This window comes from Chrysoperla carnea, chromosome 1 (genome assembly GCF_905475395.1).
Source record: "Chrysoperla carnea chromosome 1, inChrCarn1.1, whole genome shotgun sequence".
Taxonomy (NCBI): domain Eukaryota; kingdom Metazoa; phylum Arthropoda; class Insecta; order Neuroptera; family Chrysopidae; genus Chrysoperla; species Chrysoperla carnea.
The window spans coordinates 63,317,099-63,340,619 of NC_058337.1; the positions used below are offsets into that span (position 1 = coordinate 63,317,099).

Consider the following 23,521-nt stretch of genomic DNA (forward strand, 5'->3'; position numbering starts at 1 on the left):
TATTTTATTTTCTTGAATATAAAACGTCACATGTACAAATATCTCAAAAAAAAATTTTATGCGAGTAGATATTGTCTCAAATGTACTCACAATTTATATTTTACACGATTTATCAATTCTACATTAAAGCACTACGAAATATTGACAGTTCGATCAAGGCTTGAAAATTAGGATAAAATTCCAAGAGAGACTTGGCTAACACATTGAAACACTTCTTAAACGTAGAAAACTGCCACCTTTTATACAAATTCAGATCCTTATTTCTTTCCGTTTTCCACGTACTGTAATGCACATTGTCGATGCGTTTTGCTCAAGTGACAACCAACATAGAAGCAGAAGTGTGATAATAAGGGACTAATATCCAGATTTCTTCGTTCTTTAAATAAATAAGCAACAAATCTGGCAATTTTTGAAGACTAATTCTTTTATTCACCTAATATACAGCGAATTTTATGGTCATTTTGCAGAAGTTTAACTGGGAAGTATAATAGCAATTCATAACTATGGCAACTACTACTATAATAATAGGCAAAATTACATGAGATATGTAAATAATTATCGATTTTTATTTACTTTAAGTATGCCTTTCAAATATATAAGCTTCTCCCATTCAAATTTTCTAAATATTTAAATTTTCCTAGACTTTAGATTTTAAAAAAGTGAAATTTACAAAATTTAAAAACCCCCCATAAATGTTTCCGGTACGGTACTTAGAACACTCTCCATTAAACAACCTTTTTCTTTAGAGCCTTCTCCAAACGGATATGATTTTGAGAATCATTGCCTAATGTTTTTAGTTGTTCCGGGAACGGAACTCTAAACACGCTCTCGAAGCATGGCTAAGAACACACACCATTAAATTAACTTGCAAACGAAACAAAAAAATCCAAGTCAGTTCAACAGCTTAGGCGCTACGATGTCCAAAACAAACAAAATTTTTAATCATGTTTTCATAACGGACTAAAAAGTTCAAATCATTTTTACTTTTGATGACACACAGACAGACAGACACGCATAGCGGTCAAATTTTTAACACGCCTTATTTGGTTCAGAGGTTAATCAGTTTTAAATTGTATAGTTTTCAGACGGGTTTCAATTGAAATATGTTTAACTAACTAACCGATTCATATTCTACGTTCTCTTAGTCTGATACCACAAATTTTAAAGTGATCTATCATTATCCTTAGATATTTAATTGTTAGAATGTTATGTATTATTTAAATTATTTTGTATTTAATACTTCGTAAAATATTTCTTAATTAAAAATACAAGGTGCCGCCGTATAGTACAAGGTCATACCTTAGTTTAATCAACTTTTTACGATTTTTGATATCACAAAACGTGTGACGTTTTGAAAGACATAATTGGCTCAATCTTCAAATTAATCATTTTTTTAAGTGAAATAGTTTTGAACTATTATTTTAAATTCACCATCGTGGTAGGTAATAGTTTTAAAACATGTGAAATGTACAAAATTTAAAAAACTCCCGATTAATTATTATTACGGGTACGGAATCCTCTTGAACTCGCACTTGAAACGTATCTAAGAACACTTTCCATTAAATTATCTTTTCTTTAGAGCGCCTATTTTTGACTTAAATTGACTTTCAAACGAAACAAAAAAATCCAAATCGATTCATCCATTCAGGCGCCACGATGCCACAGACAGACAGACAGACAAGCATACAGACAGGCAAACAGACACACACACATAGCGGTCAAACTTATGACACCCCTTTTTTTAGTACGGGGGTTAAAAATTGATATAATTAGCATACTAGCTGAATCTTCTATATGACTTTCATTCCTTTTTAGTTATTCTTAAATATTCGTTCCCGTAAGAACCTTGGGATGCAAAGTATGTGTAAACACTTTCGGGCATAAGTGCAAGAACCTGTCAAGGAAGCTAAATTTTTCTAAATAGGTTATACTATGGGAATAAAAAACTACTATAAATAAAAAAAAGCCACAGCCACAATATTCTCAAGCATTCTCCCATCTAAGTATTGACTCTGTCTAAAGTTGCTTAACTTCAGTAATTGACCGTGATTTTTTTCTGTCAAAAAAAAAAGAACTTTATTAAAATAATTACAAAAACTCAACAACAAAAAATTATATATATTTTATAACTACTTTATTCTTCAAAATCAAAAAATTGTTCATAAACAAATAATTGTTATAATTATCAATATTCGTTTATTCGTTTACTATTTGCTTATCCGAATATTATAATAAATACCATCTCAAAAAAGAAGGTAAAGACTTAATAATACAAAAATAATAATAATACAATTAATAATGTGAATATGGTTTTTCATAATGTAATTAAAATAATAACCGATGAAAACACAAAAACATTTCATATAATTTAAATACATATTATAATCTATAAATGATGCACACAAATTAAATGTAAGTATTTAAAGATACTTTCTTACTTATATTATAACTGACTCTTCATAATGTAAACAAAGAATCAAAATCAGTTTCTATATGATAATAACAATAATATTTCGAACAAATTAAATTGTCTGGTGCGCATTGCATTGCACATTGTACGAAAACCTAACATCAAACAGGGTGTATTCTTATAGACTTACAAGGAGCCATGTATGTCGTCACTGTTATATAAAATCACATGTATCATAAGGTATCTTAAAGATTATTTTATTTTCTAATGATTGATTTATCATATGCTGTCCAAAAACAATTTACGGTTACACTTTGTTCGATGTTACACTTTAGAGCAATTTACAATTTGAAGTATTAGTAGTAGAAGAGATACGATCAGCTTCTTGAGTAAAGCTGAATTTTCATTCATTTTTATTGTTTTGCATTTTTGAGAGGTGCACGGTTTTATAAAACTTAGAACTGCAAAAATACAAAAAACGATTAAACTAAATAACAACAAAATATTTCATCTACAATTTACACACCAACCAAAAGATATGAAACCCTAGTTCTAAACCCTAATCCAAACTCAAAGCACTAACTAACCTGGCTCTGTAATCAACAAGTTTGGCAAGAAAAATAAGAGAAACAAAAATTTGCATAAGTGAGTTCCAGTGAGTTCCACTATGTCTTTGCATAATCATATGTATAAGTATAATATTTATTAGTAAGTATATGTATTAGACCAAGACACAAGCAAACTTAATGGCAGTCTTCTCTCTCTCTTCGCATATCGCATCCACTTACAGGCTAACGTTCTCTATCTTCATATCTTTATAGCTTTTACTTTCAAAATGTATAAAACCATTGCATTTTTTTAACATGTTTTTATGAACTCACTTCTTGTATGTGCAAGTGGAAGTTTGTAATTAATTTTAAACTAACTTCCCGATGATTTAGAGACTTAGAAATTTGGACTATAGTTCAGAAGCTTAGAATATTATACATAGAGAACGTCATGGCCCAAAATTTGGTATAGGATATGAATAAGAGAGAAGACTGCATCACTAAATATTGCATCATATGATTATGACATGACCATGACAAGAACACATAGGGACTAACTACTCTAGCAGTCTTTTCCTTCAGTCATCATATCGCATCCACTTACAGGCTGCCATATCCCTCGCTCACATAATACTAACAAGTAAAAAAATAATAATAAAATAAAAAAAAATTTTAACCATGTTTTCATAACGGACTAAAAAGTTCAAATCATTTTTACTTTTGATGGTTATTAAAATACTTCTAAGATTGGAAACAAACTAACCAGCACCAAAACCTACTCGTTCAGCATATATTCAGCAACGATATCTACCAATTAAATGCGTTCCATGTTTTTCGTTTCCAATCTTAAGAGTATTTTAATAGCTATCAAAAGAAAAACTTATTTTATACTTTTAAGCCCATTATAAAAACATGGTTCATTAAAAAAATTTTATATCATTATAAATAATACTGACGGGGGAGTGCTAACTATATTCAGTTGATGGATCTCGATCAAACGTTGTGATTCAACGTCGATATTTTCCTTTATCATTACAAACAATGTCGAAGTATTCGAATAAATTATACTTTTTATTATAAAAATTGAAACTTCCTAGATACAAGAGTACAGTCTTCAAGTTGTTTCTAAAAATCGTGATACTTAAATCCACCCTGTGTAAAATTCTATATGGTTGAAACATTATTACAGTGTTTTAGAGAACATCATATTATAAACTCTTATTATGTATATATCTAACCTAACACTTAACTTAATGAGAATTAAAATTAGATATCATTTAATGAAGTTAGTGGTTCGTTTAATTATTCATTAAGAATATTAAAATAATCCAACAAATACACTACTTTACTATACCATATCCAGTATAAAGTATACACCCATTTGGCAATGAATGTGAAAGAATAATATCCATCTTTATTACAAGAGAATTATATCCGAACAAAATATTATATTTCAATTATTGATAATGGGTTTTATTCATTTTGATATTTTCCTTTGTCTTCTACTTTCTCATAATAATAATTCTACTCCGAAAATTCTTTTTTTTTTTGCGTTTTATATATGTATGTGTAATATTTTGCCGTATATCTCTATTATATTATAAATGCGAAAGTAAACATGTTTATTTGTTACGCTTTCACGCTAAAACTAGCGAATGGTTTTTAATGAAACTGTACAGCAATATAGCTCATACTTCAGAATAACACATGAGATATAATTTATAAAGATATATTAACAAAAAAAAAAAATTTTTAAATTAATATAATTTGACATTACCATAAATTGCAGATTTCTGTAAAAGTAGTCATTTGACATTACCATAAATTACAGATTTCTGTAAAAGTAGTCATTTGACATTACCATAAATTACACATTTGTGTAAAAATAGTCCATATAAAATATTTCACGGCCATCTTTTCTGATATACTCAATGAATAATAACGACTATTTCACATTTTAAAAAATAGAAAACCATACATATATTTTACCTGTGTAAAACAATCGTTACCATTATTTCAAGTGTTATAGAAAGGGGATAAGCAACAGCAATCTTTATTAATCTTTACTTTTAAACCCAACGAAGCGGGTGGGTACCACTCTAGTATATAAAAGATTATTATTAATTTTGATATTAAGATTAATTGTTTTGAGAGTCGAGTAAAAACTGTACCATTATAATTTAGTAGATATATTTTCATTAAGAAAATAATATTCGGTTATTAATTATTATATTGTTGTAGCAAAATTTATTGGCATCATTAAAAATATTATATGGAATATTTTACAGGTAAAATTATTTATGATGAAGGAAAAACAGTAGTTAAAACTTTAGTAAATTTTAGTTTTAAATACTGTTTAATTGCAATTTTATAATATGGAGAAAATGACCCGACACTTATGGCAATAGGTTGTTGGTCAAATTTGGTTATATTGCGAATTTTTGTAAATCGTAATATTGTGTACAAAAGTGCCAAAGGGCACGACTATCCAAAATCAAATGCAAATTAGTTATAGACGTGTATGCGCGTTTTTCTAAATTTTAAAAATATTTTTGTGCGTTTAAGTGTGAGTGTGCGTATTTGTACCCATGCATACAATCACGGAGGTAAAAGAAACACACGCTTAAATTCCAACATAAAAGCAAGATTTTGAAAATCGCATATAACATACAGCCATTTATATTTGGAACTTCGTGCCCATTGAGACTTTTAATCAGGATACCAAAATATGAGAAAATTTGACCGAGATCCAATTCTCATAACGTTAGTGCAGGGTCCTTTGTTAATATTAGAAAACCTTCTTCTCTACCTTTTTTTAATTTCAAGGAGTAAAGTTCATCTATGGTGTAGAATAACGTGTGCTAAAGAGAGCGAAGTCTATTTCAGTCCGGATGCCGAAGTGAAACAGGGTCTGGAGTAAGTGTATCTATTTCCATCGATCCAAAGAAATGGCCGAAGTGTATGCCCAAAGAAAAAAAAAAGAAGAATAAGGTAGTCTCTTACGATTACTTTGTCCAGTCTCCAGATCGTGTTTCACTCCGGCGTCTGGACTGAAACACACTTCGCTCTCTTTAGCTCATAAAATGCTTGTGTTCAACTCATCGCTACTTTCCTAACGTGCAAAATCTCTACAAATAACATATTTCAATAATTTTTTCAAAATCGCCGGTAATATTCACTTTCATCGTGCTCACAATAAAATTTGTAAGTGGCAACCATATAGACATGTTTTTTACTCTCTTACACATAAAACAGTTTGTTAAAAATTGTACGTAAAAATAGGGTAAGTTTGCCATCGTGAGTTTAAAAAAAATTGAAAAAAGGTATACAATTTGCAAAATGGTGATTTCAGGTATAAAAACATTTTTCTTTTTACAACGAACCTACTTATCGAAGACAATTCTTGTCATAATCATTTTTATCATGTGTTAAAACAATATTACAATTGCGATAATATTAAATAAAAAATGACCAACCATCTATTTAGAATTTTAAGCACTGTATTCTGGGAGAATTACCTTCGTAGCATTAAATTTTTCAACGCAAACCTCGATGAAGCATATTACTGTACTATGTCATGTATTAAAAGGAAATTTTTCTTCCTTGTATTTAAAGCAAGTGAATTTAATTGCAAAAACATTGAAAAAAAAAACAGCACAAAATTATCCTCACTTGTTAAAAGGAAAAACAAGTTAATGGTATAAAAATGTTTTTGATTGGAAAGTTAATGCAATCACTATTATACTACGCAGTTATTTGTCATATAAAGAAGACTCATGTTCAAAAAATTTATGTACAAATCGACATCATACACTTAACACATCATTTTTTTTTCACTAAGTATTATTTTCTGCATAAATGTACCAAGTGTTCTTTATAATATTATTTCTATCATTTACAAAACAAATTCTGTTGCAAAAAAATAATTATCATTTGACGAATAAAAAATTGTGAATTAATCTAGGTTATTGTCGTATATTTTGTTTTGTCGTCTTAGCAGTGGAGACCAAAACTAACCATTGTAAATTGTCACCGATAAACTCTTACTTCTAAGTTCAAAACAAACTAATGTAGGCAGAAGGTCGGTCGGAAAAGGTTGCCCAGAAAAACAATTTAGCACATACCGATTAGGCAATTAAGCAAAAATTGTGATAAACAATGCATTTATATTATTGAACAAAGTTTTCGGTGAACACTGATCAAACAAAACCTTTTTGTTACAATAAAAATACACAACCTATTATAAGCTGTTGTTTGATAACATACATTGATTAAACATGATTGCAAAAAACGGTTAGAAACAAAATGTTTTATTCGTTATTCTCACACAATATTTTGTTTTACCATCTAACAATTTCCTTCATGAGCATGCGATTGTTCACTAAATTTTTTGTAACAACATTTTTACTGTATTACAGTCGGGTCAAGTGATCACATTTCTGTTTTCTGAGACTCACCATATTTGTAGCGATATCCTTTTAAGCTGATGATCAAATTCTTTATAATATGTCACTTAACTGTTTAAACCGATTTTTATACAGCTTTTGAGTGCAAATATCGCAGTTATTCTCTGAATAGTAATATGTTTGTAAGTAAGGATGTTTGTTTGTTTGTTTGTTACGTTTTTGCGCAAAAACTACCGAATGGATTTGAACGAAACTGTACAACAATATAGCTCATACATCAGAATAGCACATGAGCTATAATTTATAAAGATATATTTTTAAAAAGTTAAATTTTACGACATTTTACTGCCCATCTATAATAATCATTTCCATCTATAATAATCATTTTGAACCATAAATTAAAGATTTCTGTAAAAATTTAAAGTAGTAAATGTAAAACAATTCATTTTTATCTTTTCTGATATATTCAATGAATTATGACTATTTTACACATTGAAAAATTGAAAACGGTCCATATATCTATGCTGTGTAAAGAAAGCAATATCTTTGAGTTTTATGGAAGAGTAATAAGTGAGATCAAAAGAGATGGAGGTTATAAAGCGGTTGTTTTTACTTATAATATAAAGCCCCGTGAAGCGGGTGCGTATTCAGCTAGTACACTATATATTATTAAACTTTACTGTAATGTGGTTCACTTATTTTTTTCTTACTTAATCAACAAACCATGACCTCACAAAGTAGTTCTTATTCTATATATAATTTTTTTAAAGTTAATTTAAAAAGGCGGAAATACACTTGCATGGTTAAAAAGTAATATTTATATGGTACTCTTTACAATAGATAATAATATTAAATATCATGTGTGAGTAGTCAGTGTTGATATTACAATAACATTATATTATGTGTTATCCGATATGTTGTACTTGAAAGATGAAAATCATACCAGACAAGGTCATATTACTGTTCTGTATTTATTAAACTATACAATATATTATATTAAATAAAATATGATATTGTTTTATAAATAATCTGGGTCAATGTCAACCATTTATAAACTATAATGTCTATAAGTATTATTTTATAAAATGGTTGTGACTATCAGTGTTGAGACTGTAAATTGACTTATTAATTTTTATTACCATTTATTATTTATTAATCATATTATTGACAAGGAATAATGTTATTGTTTTGAAAACATATGGAACATATCTGATTTTTATTCCCTAAATGATTTGTTTCGAAAAAAATTCAAAGAAACATATTGTCGTGTCTTTCACGAAAAGTTCTTAATTATTTTTATATGTTTACTTACATGTATTCTATTTTGATAATATTTTTTCTGTAATTTAATTTAAAAAATAAATACGAAGAAATAAAATTAGCTCCATTTCGACCAATTTTATATACAGGGAAAAATGATAAGTAAGGCTCCTGGAGTTTTTTGTTTGTTAAAATATCAAAAGCATTTGCTGAGTTTTTTATATATCATGGTATCGCCATGAAATTAGAATGCCATCTATTAAAATTAATTGGCATGTCACTGAATATAAGACATCCTTTTTAATTTAGTAAAAAGACTCTTGTAGGATCAAGAACAAGGTCTAGATTAAGAGTAGCCAAATTTAGATACATAAAACCAGACCCAAAACAAAGTTTAGATTTACTTTCACTGAGACCATTGAGACTTTCAACTCTAAAAAAAATTGGTCTGTTGCTTTGCTGCCTATGCCGTAGAACAATAACAGATGACTATTATAATACTTATTTAGGGATGGTCATTAAGATCGTGGTACTGATAGATTTTCAACAAGTTATCTATCTTGTATCTGTCTGTTCTCAATTTCGGAGTTCTCGATTAAAAATTGTATATATCAATAAAATGGGAAGATCCTTGAGAAATTTTTTTCTAAACTAGCTTGATACCCGCCCGTTTCGCTGAGTTTAAAAGTGAAGACCACTTACTCTCATTTATCTCCCTTCCTTAACACACGAAATAAGTGTAGGGATTGTTTATAAAATAAACACGATCAAATAAATGTACGGTTTTCAATGTTTTTAAAGTAAATAGTCATAATTTACTAAATATACTTTACGTATTTCGTTTACCATTTTTACAGAAATCTTCAATTTATGGTTTAAAATAATGCTCATAGATGGCGCAGTAAATTTTTAATATCTATTTATAAATTATGACACATGTGCTATTCTGATGTATCAGCTATATTAGTGTAAAGTTTCATTCAAATTCATTCAGTAGTTTTGCATGAAACCGTAACAAACAAACAAAGTACCTTACTTTCACATTTATAATATAATAAAGATTTTAAGAAATAAAATTATTAAATTAGTTTTTCTAATTGCACTTTCTGCAATTGTATCCGTAAGATAAAATAGTCGGAGAAAACCTACCAGCAACAGTGAGTTACAGAACAAGGAAACCAATGCTACGAATGATTTTTGTGATTGTGAAATTAGAGAAAAACTATAGTAAATTTAATGAATTTGTTAAATGATGTAAATGATATGTTAATAATTTCCATAACTTAAAGAATATAAATACCTTAAAGAATATAATTATATTAATTAACACGTTTAAATGTTTATAATTTTTATGATTATTTAAAATGACATAAGTCAATTAGGTATTTTTAAATAAATTTGTATGCATATTCATTAAACTTGAACATTACTTAAGTACATTATATTTCATTACTTATTATTATAAAGTTGAGTCATCTTAGATTTAAAAAAAAAAACTTCCATTTTGAGTGTTTATGTCAATCAATAAACATGTACGTTTCAATATATTTTTCCATATTCATTTAAATATCACGTTTTTTTTTCATGAATAAATTTTATCAATAAAACTACGTTGATTTGTTTTATTTTTGTAAAAAATTTATTTGTGAGAGTAACTCTGCACCCTTGTATAGTAAAAGCTAAAGATTCATTTGTATAAAAAATGTAAAACTACCTTCCTTTAATCCGTGTGTTCCAACCAAAAGTAAACCTTACCAAGGGGAACAGATAAAAAACGGGTATAATTCATATGAAAAGTTCAGAAAGAAAACCCGCCGACTAGAAAATCACGCTCCTAAAACTATGAAAACAAGAAAATATTTTCATCTAAAATTATGATGTTAATTAAAATCATCATTAAAGTCAGGGGATCTCTAAGATTAAACAGTTTTCCACAACAAAGAGGTCTTTCGACTGTAATGGCGATTTTACTTTTAATAACAATTTCAGATTAAAATGTTTTCTTGTTTTCATACTTTTAAGAGCGTCATTTTGTATCCGGGGGGGGGGGGTTAGTTTTGAACTTTATTTTATTGAAACTATTTTGGGATTAGAAATCCGAAAAGTGCCCATTTCGCTCATTAATTTAATACCTAACACGCTATCATTAAACTAAAGTTTGTTTTTAGTTCATGACTTTATGTCCTATAAAGAGCGCCATATTCAATTTAATGTGCCATATAGCCTATAACCAGCAGACGATCAAGACGCTTTTAACGATATCTCATTTGTGAAATAATGATATCAAATTTGTGATAGTTGTTTAGAAGTTAGGAAGGAACAGATGAAAAATGGGGTTTTATCTACGTTTCATTGAATTGGTTGAATGCACCCACAATCACGTTTATTACCGTTTTTACCTGAGAAGCATCAGCCTAACTTTCACGTTTAAACTAAGAAGAATGTTAACTGTCTTCATACACCTGGGAATGGAATAGAGATAAGAAAACCCCCTAATTTTGACCTACACAAGGATAGTTAAATCAGTGAATCTCCCCTTTAGCTATAATAAACAAATTTCACTGGCTTGATCAAACCTGTAACTTATGTAAGCTGGGATCTGTGAAAATCTTTATTGAATATTAGGTTAATATAATGGGTACCAGTAAGTGCGTAAATTTTTTCATATTCAACACTTGATCGTTAGGACAATAAAGTGGAAAATTGTAAGTATTTTTAGTTTCCACACAATTTTCCTTTATTTTGCCACTATCAAGGAAAACGTCACGCCTGGCTGCGATGAATATAATTTTTACATTTTTAACATTTTTTGTACTAGCTACTGGTAAAACTAAATAAATCCATTATAATTTTTTTCTCTATCGTATATAAATAAATTGTTTACTTTAATGTGAAATAATACATTTCACAAGGTCATTATCAAGAAAATGATACATTTAAAGAAATATTATTTTCTTTAAATGTAATATTACTTACATACAGCAATTCAATCTGGCCGTATGTAACATTATCAACCAGTGATATTTAATCAAAGGTATATTGAACAGGATCATTGGATTGTAACGTTTGCTTTAAACGTTGTGATATTGCATGACAATCTTCCTTATAGCGATGACCTTCCTTATATTACACAAGTGGCCATAAAATCCTCTTTCAAATCAATAGAATTTTATGATATCACACAAGTTATTATACCATGCTATATGAAATATACATAGTATATTAAGTTTAGTCCCAAGTTTGTAACGCTTAAAAATAATGATGCTAGGAAAAAAATTTTGTCATAGGTGTTCATAGAATCACCTAATTAGTCCATTTCCGGTTGTCCGTCCGTCCGTCCGTCCGTCCGTCCGTCCGTCCGTCCGTCCGTCCGTCCGTCCGTCTGTGGACACGATAACTCAAAAACGAAAAAAGATATCGAACTGAAATTTTTACAGCATACTCAGGACGTAAAAAGTGAGGTCAAGTTCGTAAATGAGCATCATAGGTCAATTGGGTCTTGGGTCCGTAGGGCCCATTTTCTAAACCGTTAGAGATAGAACAAAAGTTTAAATGTAAAAAATGTTCCTTATAAAAAAATAAAAAACTTTTGTTTGAAACTTTTTTTTGTAAACATCACTGTTTACCCACGAGAGCGTTAATTAGGTGCAAATTTTATAGTATATAGGAATATCAGTTGTGGGCGTGTCTATTTAAAATTAACAAAAGAATATCTTTTGTTATTTACGTGACGTCAAAAAAACAAACGAATGCGCATCAGCACTGTCTATACATTTTTGTATGTGTTATGTGATAAAGAAATCAACACTGACTATGCATGGTATTTCAACAATTAACTCAGTCAATTGTTTCTTTTCACTTGTTTAAATTTAAAATTTGGCCACATTTAATGGAAAACCTTTTAGTGTACAAATTTTTAATTCCTGACTTTAAAACGCCAGGTTTCTTTGTGAATTACTTTTCAAGGTTGGCTTTTGTAACTTGATTCTGGTTTAGTTTCATCTCAATTTATCTAAAGGGCTTATTTTTCATCCCTATTGCACTAATCACTATGCACTTTTGATTCCGTGATTACGTTTTTGCTGTAATATATTGTAATAAATAAAAATACCCACCTGTAGATTTACATTAGTCAAAGAAACGGACCCTTCTTAAGCATATTATCATGGCTACTTAAGAGTATTATTTAATTTTATTAAATAGTACTCACAATTCGTAACTCCAAAATACTGAGCTGAGCTCCATTGATTTAAATTTGAAATGAGAGTGTAAACATGATCTTAGAACACATATTTAAATGGCATAAAAAGGAAATTTCCACCAATTTGCTTACGAACTACAGTTTTTTATACCCTTTTTATACCTTCTTCAACCGCCATTATAGTGCCACTTATAGTTTCTTGGAGTCGCAAATAAGTGTTTGAGAATCTCTGAAAATAACTGATTATATTTTAACAATTTCCATTTTAAAATAATAATACCTCGTATAAACGAAAATAGAAAAAAAAAATTGTTTAAAAAAATAAAAATAAAACTGAAAAACAATTTATCATAAATGGTACTAAGTTCTTTAAAATTACATGGATCACGAAATATAAAAAAAAAAGTTTACGGTGATAGTAGGTAGTATTTACTACAATCGAAAAGTTATTGTTTGAATTTTACTATGTACGTAGATATTGTACGAGTCATGAAAATTTATTTGCATGTGTGTGATTTAATTCAAATGAAACATGACATTATGTTTTTACAACTAATTGCTTTTTATTGGATAACATTTACGTCATCATGCAGGGTCTTCGTTAAGTATAAGAACTCTCTGTTGTTGGGAACTAAAATATGAGATACAGGAAAATTTTAAAGTGAGAAGTTTTCTTTTGTAAAAACACTTTTTTGTGGGAACACTTTTAGACAAATAATAACAGTTGGCATTTCCTTATAATAGTTGTCTGTCTGATTGCCGAAAAAATATAAGATCGATTTTTAACCCTTTTTCCGCGATCCAATCGAGCTGAAGGTTTGCAAGCTGACTCGTGGCGACAATAAAAAAAAATTTATGGGTTAGTTTATATGTTTTGAGAGTGAGATAGATTCGTAATTCCACTTTAGTAATGTTTTAAAGATTTCCCTTTCTTAATTTTTCTGTTTTTTAATCAGTTTGAAGCATTCTTTTTAATAAATATCAATGTGCTATTATTTTAAAGTGCTAGAAATTTTATGCCACCTCCAAAATTTTTTTCTTTTTTCTGGAGTATGCTTGGAAAAAAGATATGTATGGCGTACGAACGTGGGTAGGTACGTACAAACAAATTTAAAATATAAAAGAAATAAAAACAGTGTTGTAATGTTTGTTTGTTAATTTTTCCGTGCGCGAAAATTCAAGAGTTGTTGTGAATAATTCGGTTTTTTTAATGTTATAATTTACCTATTCCAATAAAAAAATAATACTTTATTGTAACTTCACCTTACAGTGAAACTTTTGACTTCGTACCGGTGTAAAAAGTCGTATTAAAAGCTTAAATTCGGTGATGCTATTGAATTGTAACAAATTTATAAAACGTAATAAATTTAATTACGTAAATTTATTCAAATTAAGTAACTTTTTCGTGAATATATGCCTTGTGCCTATGTACTACGTAGACATTTCATATATTCGGTTAAGAAAATATAGGTCACAAAATAAGAAAAATATATACATAATATATTTATATTCTATTTTACTTGTGGTGTTGATTTTTCTTTTAGTTATTTCCGGTGACATCGCGCTATATACAACGTGTTTTTATAACGATTACCTATTTCTTTTAAATACACAAGTATTGTATGGAAAACAAATATTATAATGCTTTTATACCGTGTGTTATTTTTACTTATCCCTTATTTTATATTTGCTTTTCTACTTTTTCCCCCCATTCTTTTTTCTTAATATATGTATTGTAGGAGATCGGGACGATAAAATCATGTTTGTTTATTCCAGTAGCGAAATTTATCTTAATGAGCAATCTCTCAAGCAATTAAAAACATCCTCGGATGTTAATATTAAACGAATGAAGTTATAAATATTTGACACTATCGTTTCAATTAAGCATATGTAACATTTTGCTGCAAGCCGGATTAAGGCTCTTGATATAATCGCTCGTCAAGTAAGGCGGTAGAGACCTTTGTCTTATAATTTTTATCTAAATAATAAGTTAAATTTCCGTTCGATGATTATTAGATAGAAAATCTTTTTTATGTTCCGATAAAAAAATCTTTTTTAATGTAAAGGATCATTATTTATGCCTAATACACATTGACAAAAAAATCTGAAGGAAGAACTAACGTGTTTTTTCCGATTTCGTCAGAATCAATAGTTAAATTATCGTACAACAAATAAACACACAATTTTTTTACATTTATATAAAATGAAATATGAGCGATTCATGTTCACAAATGTGAATTTGTTGATTTTTCAAAAATCGCTTTTGTTTGTATGCGCATATGAAAACTTTTATTCTTGAGTTAAAAACCTAAAACTTGGCATATGTGGTATTGCTGCTTTTCACATTTTTGGTTTTCACCTATCCTATCATTAGTTATTAGACCATCAATACAAGAAATATTCTGTTCAACTAGTTTGATAACAAATGAAAAAGATATCCAATGATCTCACAAAAGGTGCCAAGCAAATAGCCGTTAAATCTAAGTATCTGGAGCTTAGTTTCCCATCCATGTGTATTTTTTGCGCTATGCTTTGTTCAAGCTATATATTCATTGTTCTTTTTATCTCCGACAAGTCAACTTTGTCAACGACAGTCATTGTACTGGAGCATATTATATACCGGGCGTGTGATTCACACTTTCGCATAGTGAATCTCACGAGTATGAGAGAGTACTTACATACGTGTACATTAAGCAATAGGTATAAGAAAGACATAGCATAGTAGCACAGCTTACAGAAACACAGAAAAGTAGTGAACCGTTATACAACTGAAGCGGACCAAACTCCCTTTCGTATCGAAACTATAACTAGTGTAAGAAAACATACCTATAGTAGTATTTCTTATACACATTGCTTTATGTTTACATATGTATGTACTCTCTCATACTCGTGGGATGCACTGTGCTAAAGTGTGAATCAAACGCGTGGTATAACCTTTCAATTTCCACCACAAAAGGACGACAATAATAGTGGTGCTCCAATTTGTTATTTTTTTCACTATTACTGTTATTAAAAAAAGTAAATGGTAACAATAATAAATACAATACCTATAATTTATCATTTTAAACACATACATAGATATGTTATTTTGATAACGTATGTAGTACAAGTTGCATATTTTATACAAAAAATATTCCGTGTTTTAAAACTATAAAATGTATAAATGACAAACAAACAGGTTTAAATCCAAAACTAATAACTTATTTATGTGGGAATAATCAAATATGTTTTTGTAATAATACTTAGTTGGTAAATCAATCACAACATGATTGGTTGGCTCCACTGTATTTGATACCACCCTAACATTACAAAAAATAAATTTGATAGGGAACTTGATTAAATTAAAATCATGAAAATTTTAATTATATAAATTGATAATAATATTTCTTTAAATTTGTGCTAGTTGTACTAACTAAATCCTTTTGTTTTGATATTATTCCCCTGTATATCTTATTTCCTGTTTGTTTATGAACAAGCGACAACAGTTATGATATTATACCTAGTTGTGTAGGAATATTTACTACAGGATAATTGATCTTTTAGATGAATAATATCCAGATTTGTATTATTTATTTTAAAAGGAATGTTTTTATCTCGTATCATAAATATAAAATTCAACAAATAAATTTAAATACAAAATTCGCAAATGCGAGAACAAGTTGCAACAAACTTACGAGAGTCAGATCCAGAAATCGACATTCTACTTTCTAAATAATGGCCAAATATTTTGCTTGCTAATATTACTGTATGCAAATACAGTTACGGGTATTACTGTATGCAAATACAGTTACGGGTATTGTGTTCCACAATAGATCAAGAACTTGATTTGATTACCTTTGTCTTATGATTCGCAACTGATATAAATGTGATTGGCAACTGAAACCCGTTATTCGCAACAGCTATACGAAGGTGAAAATTTTTTATTCTGTAACAAATCTAATGCTTGACTTGTAATTTACTCACTGGCTAACCAAGTCGTTTTGGAGTTGTACGCGAGTTAAAGAAAGATTGATTTACAGTTTTTCCAGATTGACAAAGCTTGGCGCATTATAGCATGCGATTAAGAAACGAATCCCTATGCTTTTACATATAGTGATCTGCATCTTATGAAAAACGGAATAAAAATGGATTGGAAAGTTGGGAAATTCAATAGATTGCTATCCTACTATATTTCTTCTACCAAAATTTGAATTTTTCTATTCAGATATAAACGACAATTAAAAACTCCTTCAGTGCTAGGTTGTAGGTACTTACTTTTTCAGAAAATATTCGAAAATTTTTCTTATATCATCAATATTACTTTACTATTTCTTGCTTGTAGTCTTACTGTGATCTACTTAAATATGCTAGCCCAGATAAATCAGTTTGCTTATGTTGTGGTGATCGTTTAGTGCAGAAAAGTCCCTTTTCAGTTATTCCATGAAACGGATGCACTCCTAAGATAACTAAATAACGGTAAAGACAAGCAAAATATCGACCATATTAAATCATTGTTAAGAAGATGAAGCCGTGAAGTAATGTTTTCATTATATAACTTTTTATCCATAGATATAACTTCCAATCGCTCTCTGATTCAAAAATAATTATGTTGATGGTAAGTTTTCACGCTTGAAGTATTGATTGTAAGTTTTATTTCAACCTTACTCCACCGAACGAATAACCCTGTACGCGTATATAATATAATAATGTTAGTACATGTTAAATTATATTATTAACAGACGCCAACTCTATTTCCGTGTAACGATGACTATGTGAATACACATATATACACAAAGATAGTTCTACACAATATATAGAGAAACTGACTCTATAAAGTCTCTTTCATTACTCTAAAACAACACAAGACTTTTCTTTGTTTCTTAACCTATAATACACTAAAATATATATAATATAAAATAAAATAAACGAATTCAAACAACTATCTCTCGAAATATTATATTATCATCATCCATATATACGTATTACTACTACACTTACTAGAGCTAGTCTAGTTACTAGACTATAGTGAAGTTAGTTAGGCAAAGTATATACTTTTTATCCGTATGTAATGCTTCAAGCATTTCATCATGAACTTTTGCCTCTCTTGTAGTAATTGTGTGTATTATATTATTGCAACAGGGTTGTAACAATACAATAATGCCAATTGAGCAACCAAAATTTAAAAATTTTTATTTTATTTTAGTAAAATTGTATTTTTGTTACCTTTTAAAATTAGTATACAAATTCGAATTTTTCTTTTTTATATGACTTACTTAGACGAAATTCCATTTGAATCAAAATCTACAATACATGTATGATTCTGATTTGCTTGATTTACGAAATCTTTTATGAATTCATAAAAAACGCTCATTTATCGAACTTTGGACTAACTGACAACCGAAAATAATGGTTAAATTCATTGTAATATTTAATAATTTTGTAAGGTGTAGAAAATACCTCACTTTTCGTTTAACAATAATAGTCCCAATTTCAATAGCAGCGCGCATTTTTCATGTTAAACTATACAATTTTAATTTTAGATAAGATAATTTAACTTTTAATTTTACCTGCATTCTCAGGAAATATATTATATAATTATATATAGGATTGGGCCCTCGTTCGAAACTACAAATTTTCTTTTTTGAATAAATGGGTGGACATCCAGATAGTGTTTGTTAGCTTACGTCGAGATATGTATTTTGGTATAAAGAACAAAACAAAATCGATGCGACACAAGTCCAAAACGCGTTTGTAGTTTCGAACGACGGCCCAATCCTACTATCCCCAAACACCTTGTATATATAATAATTATTCCTGTATGATTAAACAGTTTATGAAATCGAATGTATCTTTATAAAAACCCTTTAACAACCCCTAAAACTGAATATTCTCTCTTGTTATACTTACTTACTACGGTCATGTCATGACACTGGGTGATTATAATGATGACGAAGTCATTATTTTCATTCTCAAAAACAAACGTTAATACAATTATAAGACTTCTTGTTAGAGAAAAGATTTAATAATAAAATTTTATATATTGTACCTTATTATTTTAATATGTACTGTGTGTTTCATATTAAAAATATAAGCATTATCTTGGGAAACACTTTACGTAATTGAATTCATAACGTTTTGTCTTGTATGCATTTAGTGTTGCTATAGGGAAAGACAAGTCCACATTATCCTCTGTATGTAGACAATAAAAAATCTTCTCGTTGTCGACGAAAATGATAAACAAAAAATGTACCGTCAATTTCGTAAATACGGTCGCTATCTATAAATACTGAAGGTTATCTACACCATTACTCGTGTGATTAGAAAATAATGCAATAGAAAGGTTTTATAATAAAATTCTGCCTGGATCTTGCCCGAACGAATATTATAAGAAACTTCATGTCAATATTTGGTATGTTGATAGGGATACTTTGGTAGACAACGTTATCCTTTACAAAAAAATAGAAAGCTTAGTCTAATTTTGCTGTATGAATATACAAGAAGAAACATAAATAGATAGGCTGGTTTCTTGCTCTATTGTAACGTTGCATTAAAAGTCCGCGCTTTATTTCTTTTCAAGATGCAGTATTTTGTTGCTTCTAATGTTAGTTACATGAAGATAAGCAGTCTCTAGATTTGAATTAAAAATTGAATACTTTCGATTAACCTGTGTTTATTTGTATAAACGACTAGCTGAAGTTTAACAGCTTGTAAATTTTATAAAATCTGATAACCTCCCGATAAAAGAGTTCAGGTTGTTAATTCCCACTTCCATTCCACTACCACATCCGCTTACGTCGGGGGTTATAGTTATGTACACTCACTGTCAGAAAAAGTGCTACAGTTAAAACATTCTAAGCGTACGCATCATATGTTATGTTATAATAGTAACACTTAGAATGTTTTAAAACGAGCATTTTTTGTGACATTGAGTATAGGTAATGTACACGTCATGCTCTTTTATTCGATATCTTACATGGGTATATTTGAAAATAATTGAGTGTTCATCCCCACTTCCCCCTCCATAACCCACTTGCGCCGGGGGTAAAAATGCATAAATCCTCTAAGGGGGTTGTATATCGTGTAAAATTATGAGCTTAATCGATGCAGAACTTTTTGAGTTTTTGAAGCGTACACAAACCAACATAACATTTTTATGTATATAGATTATTAGTTTCAAGTCGGATAAGAGATTCTTAGTTTTACACATTGGAAAGACAGGGAGATACTACGCTTTACAATATGTATAGAATGGAAATTTGGAGATACCGAAAAAATATTGAATAAGAAATATTTGTCGAAAGTACGAAAAAATACTATTAAAACTGGAAAACTTTAAGTCAGCTAATCTTTACGAAGTAAAAATATATTAATAAAAGTTTTTTTAACTTTCTTCTAATTTTGGTATACAGAAAAAGTGTACAGAAAAAATGCTACCTAAAAGAGTGAAAATATGGATGTTAAAAAGCTTTTAAGTTCAATACAGTTCTTAAAAATAGGTGATAATTTAAGAATATGTTCATTCAATTTTCCCATAATCTTATTCTTTATTACTTTTGGCATTTTTGGTGAATCAGCCTGTATAGATATAATAAAACAAAAAGGGGAAATAAAGGATATTATATTTAATTGAAGAATGAATATATATATTTTGTATAATACACAATATATCAATTATAACAATAAATCTTTTCTTGTTGCAGGTACCAAGAAAATGGAATACAAAACTAGACAATGGCATGAAAAATGTTTCTGTTGTTGTGTATGCAAAACTGCAATTGGTACAAAGAGTTTCATACCACGTGAACAAGAAATCTACTGTGCCCAATGCTATGAAGAGAAATTCGCTACACGGTGTGTTAAGTGTAACAAGGTATGTATTTTTTTCTTACAAATATGTTATAACCTGTATGTTATATATATATTATTAAACTAGGCATGTTTTTATTACAACATGGTTTAGGATGCAACTAACAACGAAATGCGTTAAGAAGTACGTTTTACTCTGTCGTTGTTGAGTAAAATAAAACCAAACTATACACATGAATCATTTTTGTATAAACTAAAATTCTTTGAATTCGTGGAAATATTTTGAACAATACATTTGATCTCTTTAATACATAATCAAAAAATCAAGGTCTACGTTACCTACGTTAACATCTACATTTTTTAACTTGACAATGTCCCCGGCCATGATTTATAAGATGAATAATGATAGTGATGAACATCGTGTCTAACGCATTTCGAAAAAAATATTCATGCAAACACTCATCATATTTGTTATAATAACGCACGCTAATTATAAAGGAATTTTGAAAATCGTACTCTTTCGAGGAAAATTATACGAAAATTATTATATCTTAATAGAAATTTTCAATGTATAAAGATATAAAACGTTATTATTCTTACGATGCGGACCGCAAGTGGGCATCATATTTAAGGGAGAACTCTAGATGTGCAAAATAGGCTCCTTGATTTATCAGGATAATTTATACTAGGTCACCACTTTTGAAAAATAATACAAAAATTGATGCACGTGTGTATCTTCTTAATCACAAGAACAATGAATAACAAATTTGTATAATAAAACATTCTACTTAATATGTAACATAAGAGTCCCATTTTAAACAATTCAATTGAAAATTTTTCAGCGAAGAGCTTTCAGTAAAAATGAGAAGCCAAAGTTTTTCTATTCATATAGTTACATCTATCAAAGTGTTTTAATTTGACCTTTACTTGTAAGGTCATTTAAAAATCTCATTCTCAAAGCTGATAGTAGAAAATTAAAAAGTTAGTTTTAATAAAAAAAACGGATTTTGAAGGACAATTTTTTTCGTAAGCCTAATCAATTTGGCAGAAACTCACGATTCTACAACTCTCATAGTACTGGTTACTTGGAACATTCTGTAAAATTACACAAAAAATTAAATTAAAATTGAATAAATTACATACATTATAAGGTGGTTGATGTCGCGTAGGCCCAGTACACTTTTTGGTAGCTTATTAATGGTAGAAATTTGATTGGGAGTTCTCAACGGTTTATACACAAATAAGGCTGTTGGAGAATCATAATTATGGAATACTTTCCGTCGTGAACAGTAGCCTATTTTACTTCGGAAGTGTGTTTCGCTGTATATTATAATAGTGGACTAACCGTTTAAAGTACTATTTTGCATAAATAAACATGTGTGTTTCGCTAAACATGCTAGTAAAAGAATCGTCATTTTTATCACCTATGAAATACTCAAAAGACGAATAATATTATTTTAATGCTTATAGTATAAGTTTATTATGAGTTGTTTAATATTTTCTATCTGGGCTATCCAGTCTAAAAAGAAAGACTATTAGAACTATTAAAATTCATATTAACTATTTTATTTTGTCTCTTTGACAACAATAGAGAAATTGCATGTTTTTTAATTTTATTTTTGCTCGATAAAAAAAAAATTTTCATGTTATTTTACAATTGAAAATGGTTTTTCTAAATTATAAATTCAAACGCCATTGACGTCAGCACATTGTTTTAGCAACGTCCCGTACGGGGAAAAGATAAAATAACATGCTGAATGAGAATGGTTTATTTCTAAACTTGCTTTCATCATATTATAATGTAATTTTCCATAGAAACAAGCTCAAAAATGTGAATTTAGCTTGATTCCGATTGACTCATAGACTCAAAAGGTGAACGTGACACTGAGATACGCCACTACCGTTTTTTAGTCAAAAATATAACTATGTTTTAATAATAATTAATAAAAAACGCATACATTAATTTTAAAAAAAATACTCATATATACTTTAGATGAATTATTCTTTCATTTACATATGCATTTATGGCAAACAAAAATTAATGCAAGTTCTCTATTGTCAACAGTGGCTTTTTTCAGAGGCCTATTACTCAGTTCTAATTAACTTTTAAGAATGTTATTTGGAATGTAGATAGTATAATGCATATACTTTAATAATGCTTAGCCGATTCCGAATAATTGAGGCGGGAACACAAGTATTGAAGTTTTTTGCAAAGGGAGAAATGTGTACCAAAAAACGTCCACAGTGTTCATGTCCTAAGCACACAGTGGCGCATGATATATAATGCAAATAGTAAATATACTAATATAACGTTTCTTATACTTAGATTTCTTAGTGATTCTGATCCAATGTGTACTGTCTCAATTTGAACCACTTTGAACGCCGTAGCAACTTTAAACAAATAATATTACATAAAAAACTAACTTATACTCTGTAAAGCCTTTATATATGTTTTTACGGTATCTCGTGACTCGATGACCACAGTTTAATAGCGTTATTTAGTCGAAAGTATTAAATAAAGTAATGACATTGTTGAGTAGTATAGTATGATGAGCTACTTCTAAGCTCCTTTGCTTTAGGTATTCTACGACCACATAAAATTTTTCATTCCGCTAGGAACTGTCTCTATTTCAAATATTCAAAAGGACAGATTGTATTATATTATTCTATTTTTTCTGTTAATCGTCGTATCTCTTAGTAATCAAGTCTGTATACAAAAATTAAATACTAGAGAAATGATTTTTAGTGAGAACTGAATAATTTTACCTTCTCTTGAATGCTCATTTATTTATAAATAGATGTTGTAGGTACATCAAACCTCTTTTTGACCATTGAATATTTTTTTAACAAAAGAACCACATCCTTCTGAATAATTAATTGCAACTTCTTGAAGCTGCTTTTTTAGGGTCAG

At 29.0% G+C, this 23,521-nt stretch overlaps 1 protein-coding gene across 3 annotated transcripts in view; it reads left to right on the top strand.

Moving 5' to 3' along the window:
* LOC123305299 (four and a half LIM domains protein 2-like) overlaps positions 1–23,521 on the top strand; it is a 348,820-nt gene that overhangs the window by 320,416 nt on the left and 4,883 nt on the right. For all 3 annotated transcript variants that reach the window (XM_044886982.1, XM_044886983.1, XM_044886984.1), the window contains one exon: positions 20,505–20,674. In XM_044886982.1, coding sequence (XP_044742917.1) covers positions 20,505–20,674 — 170 coding nt within the window. The remainder of the gene's footprint in view (positions 1–20,504; positions 20,675–23,521) is intronic.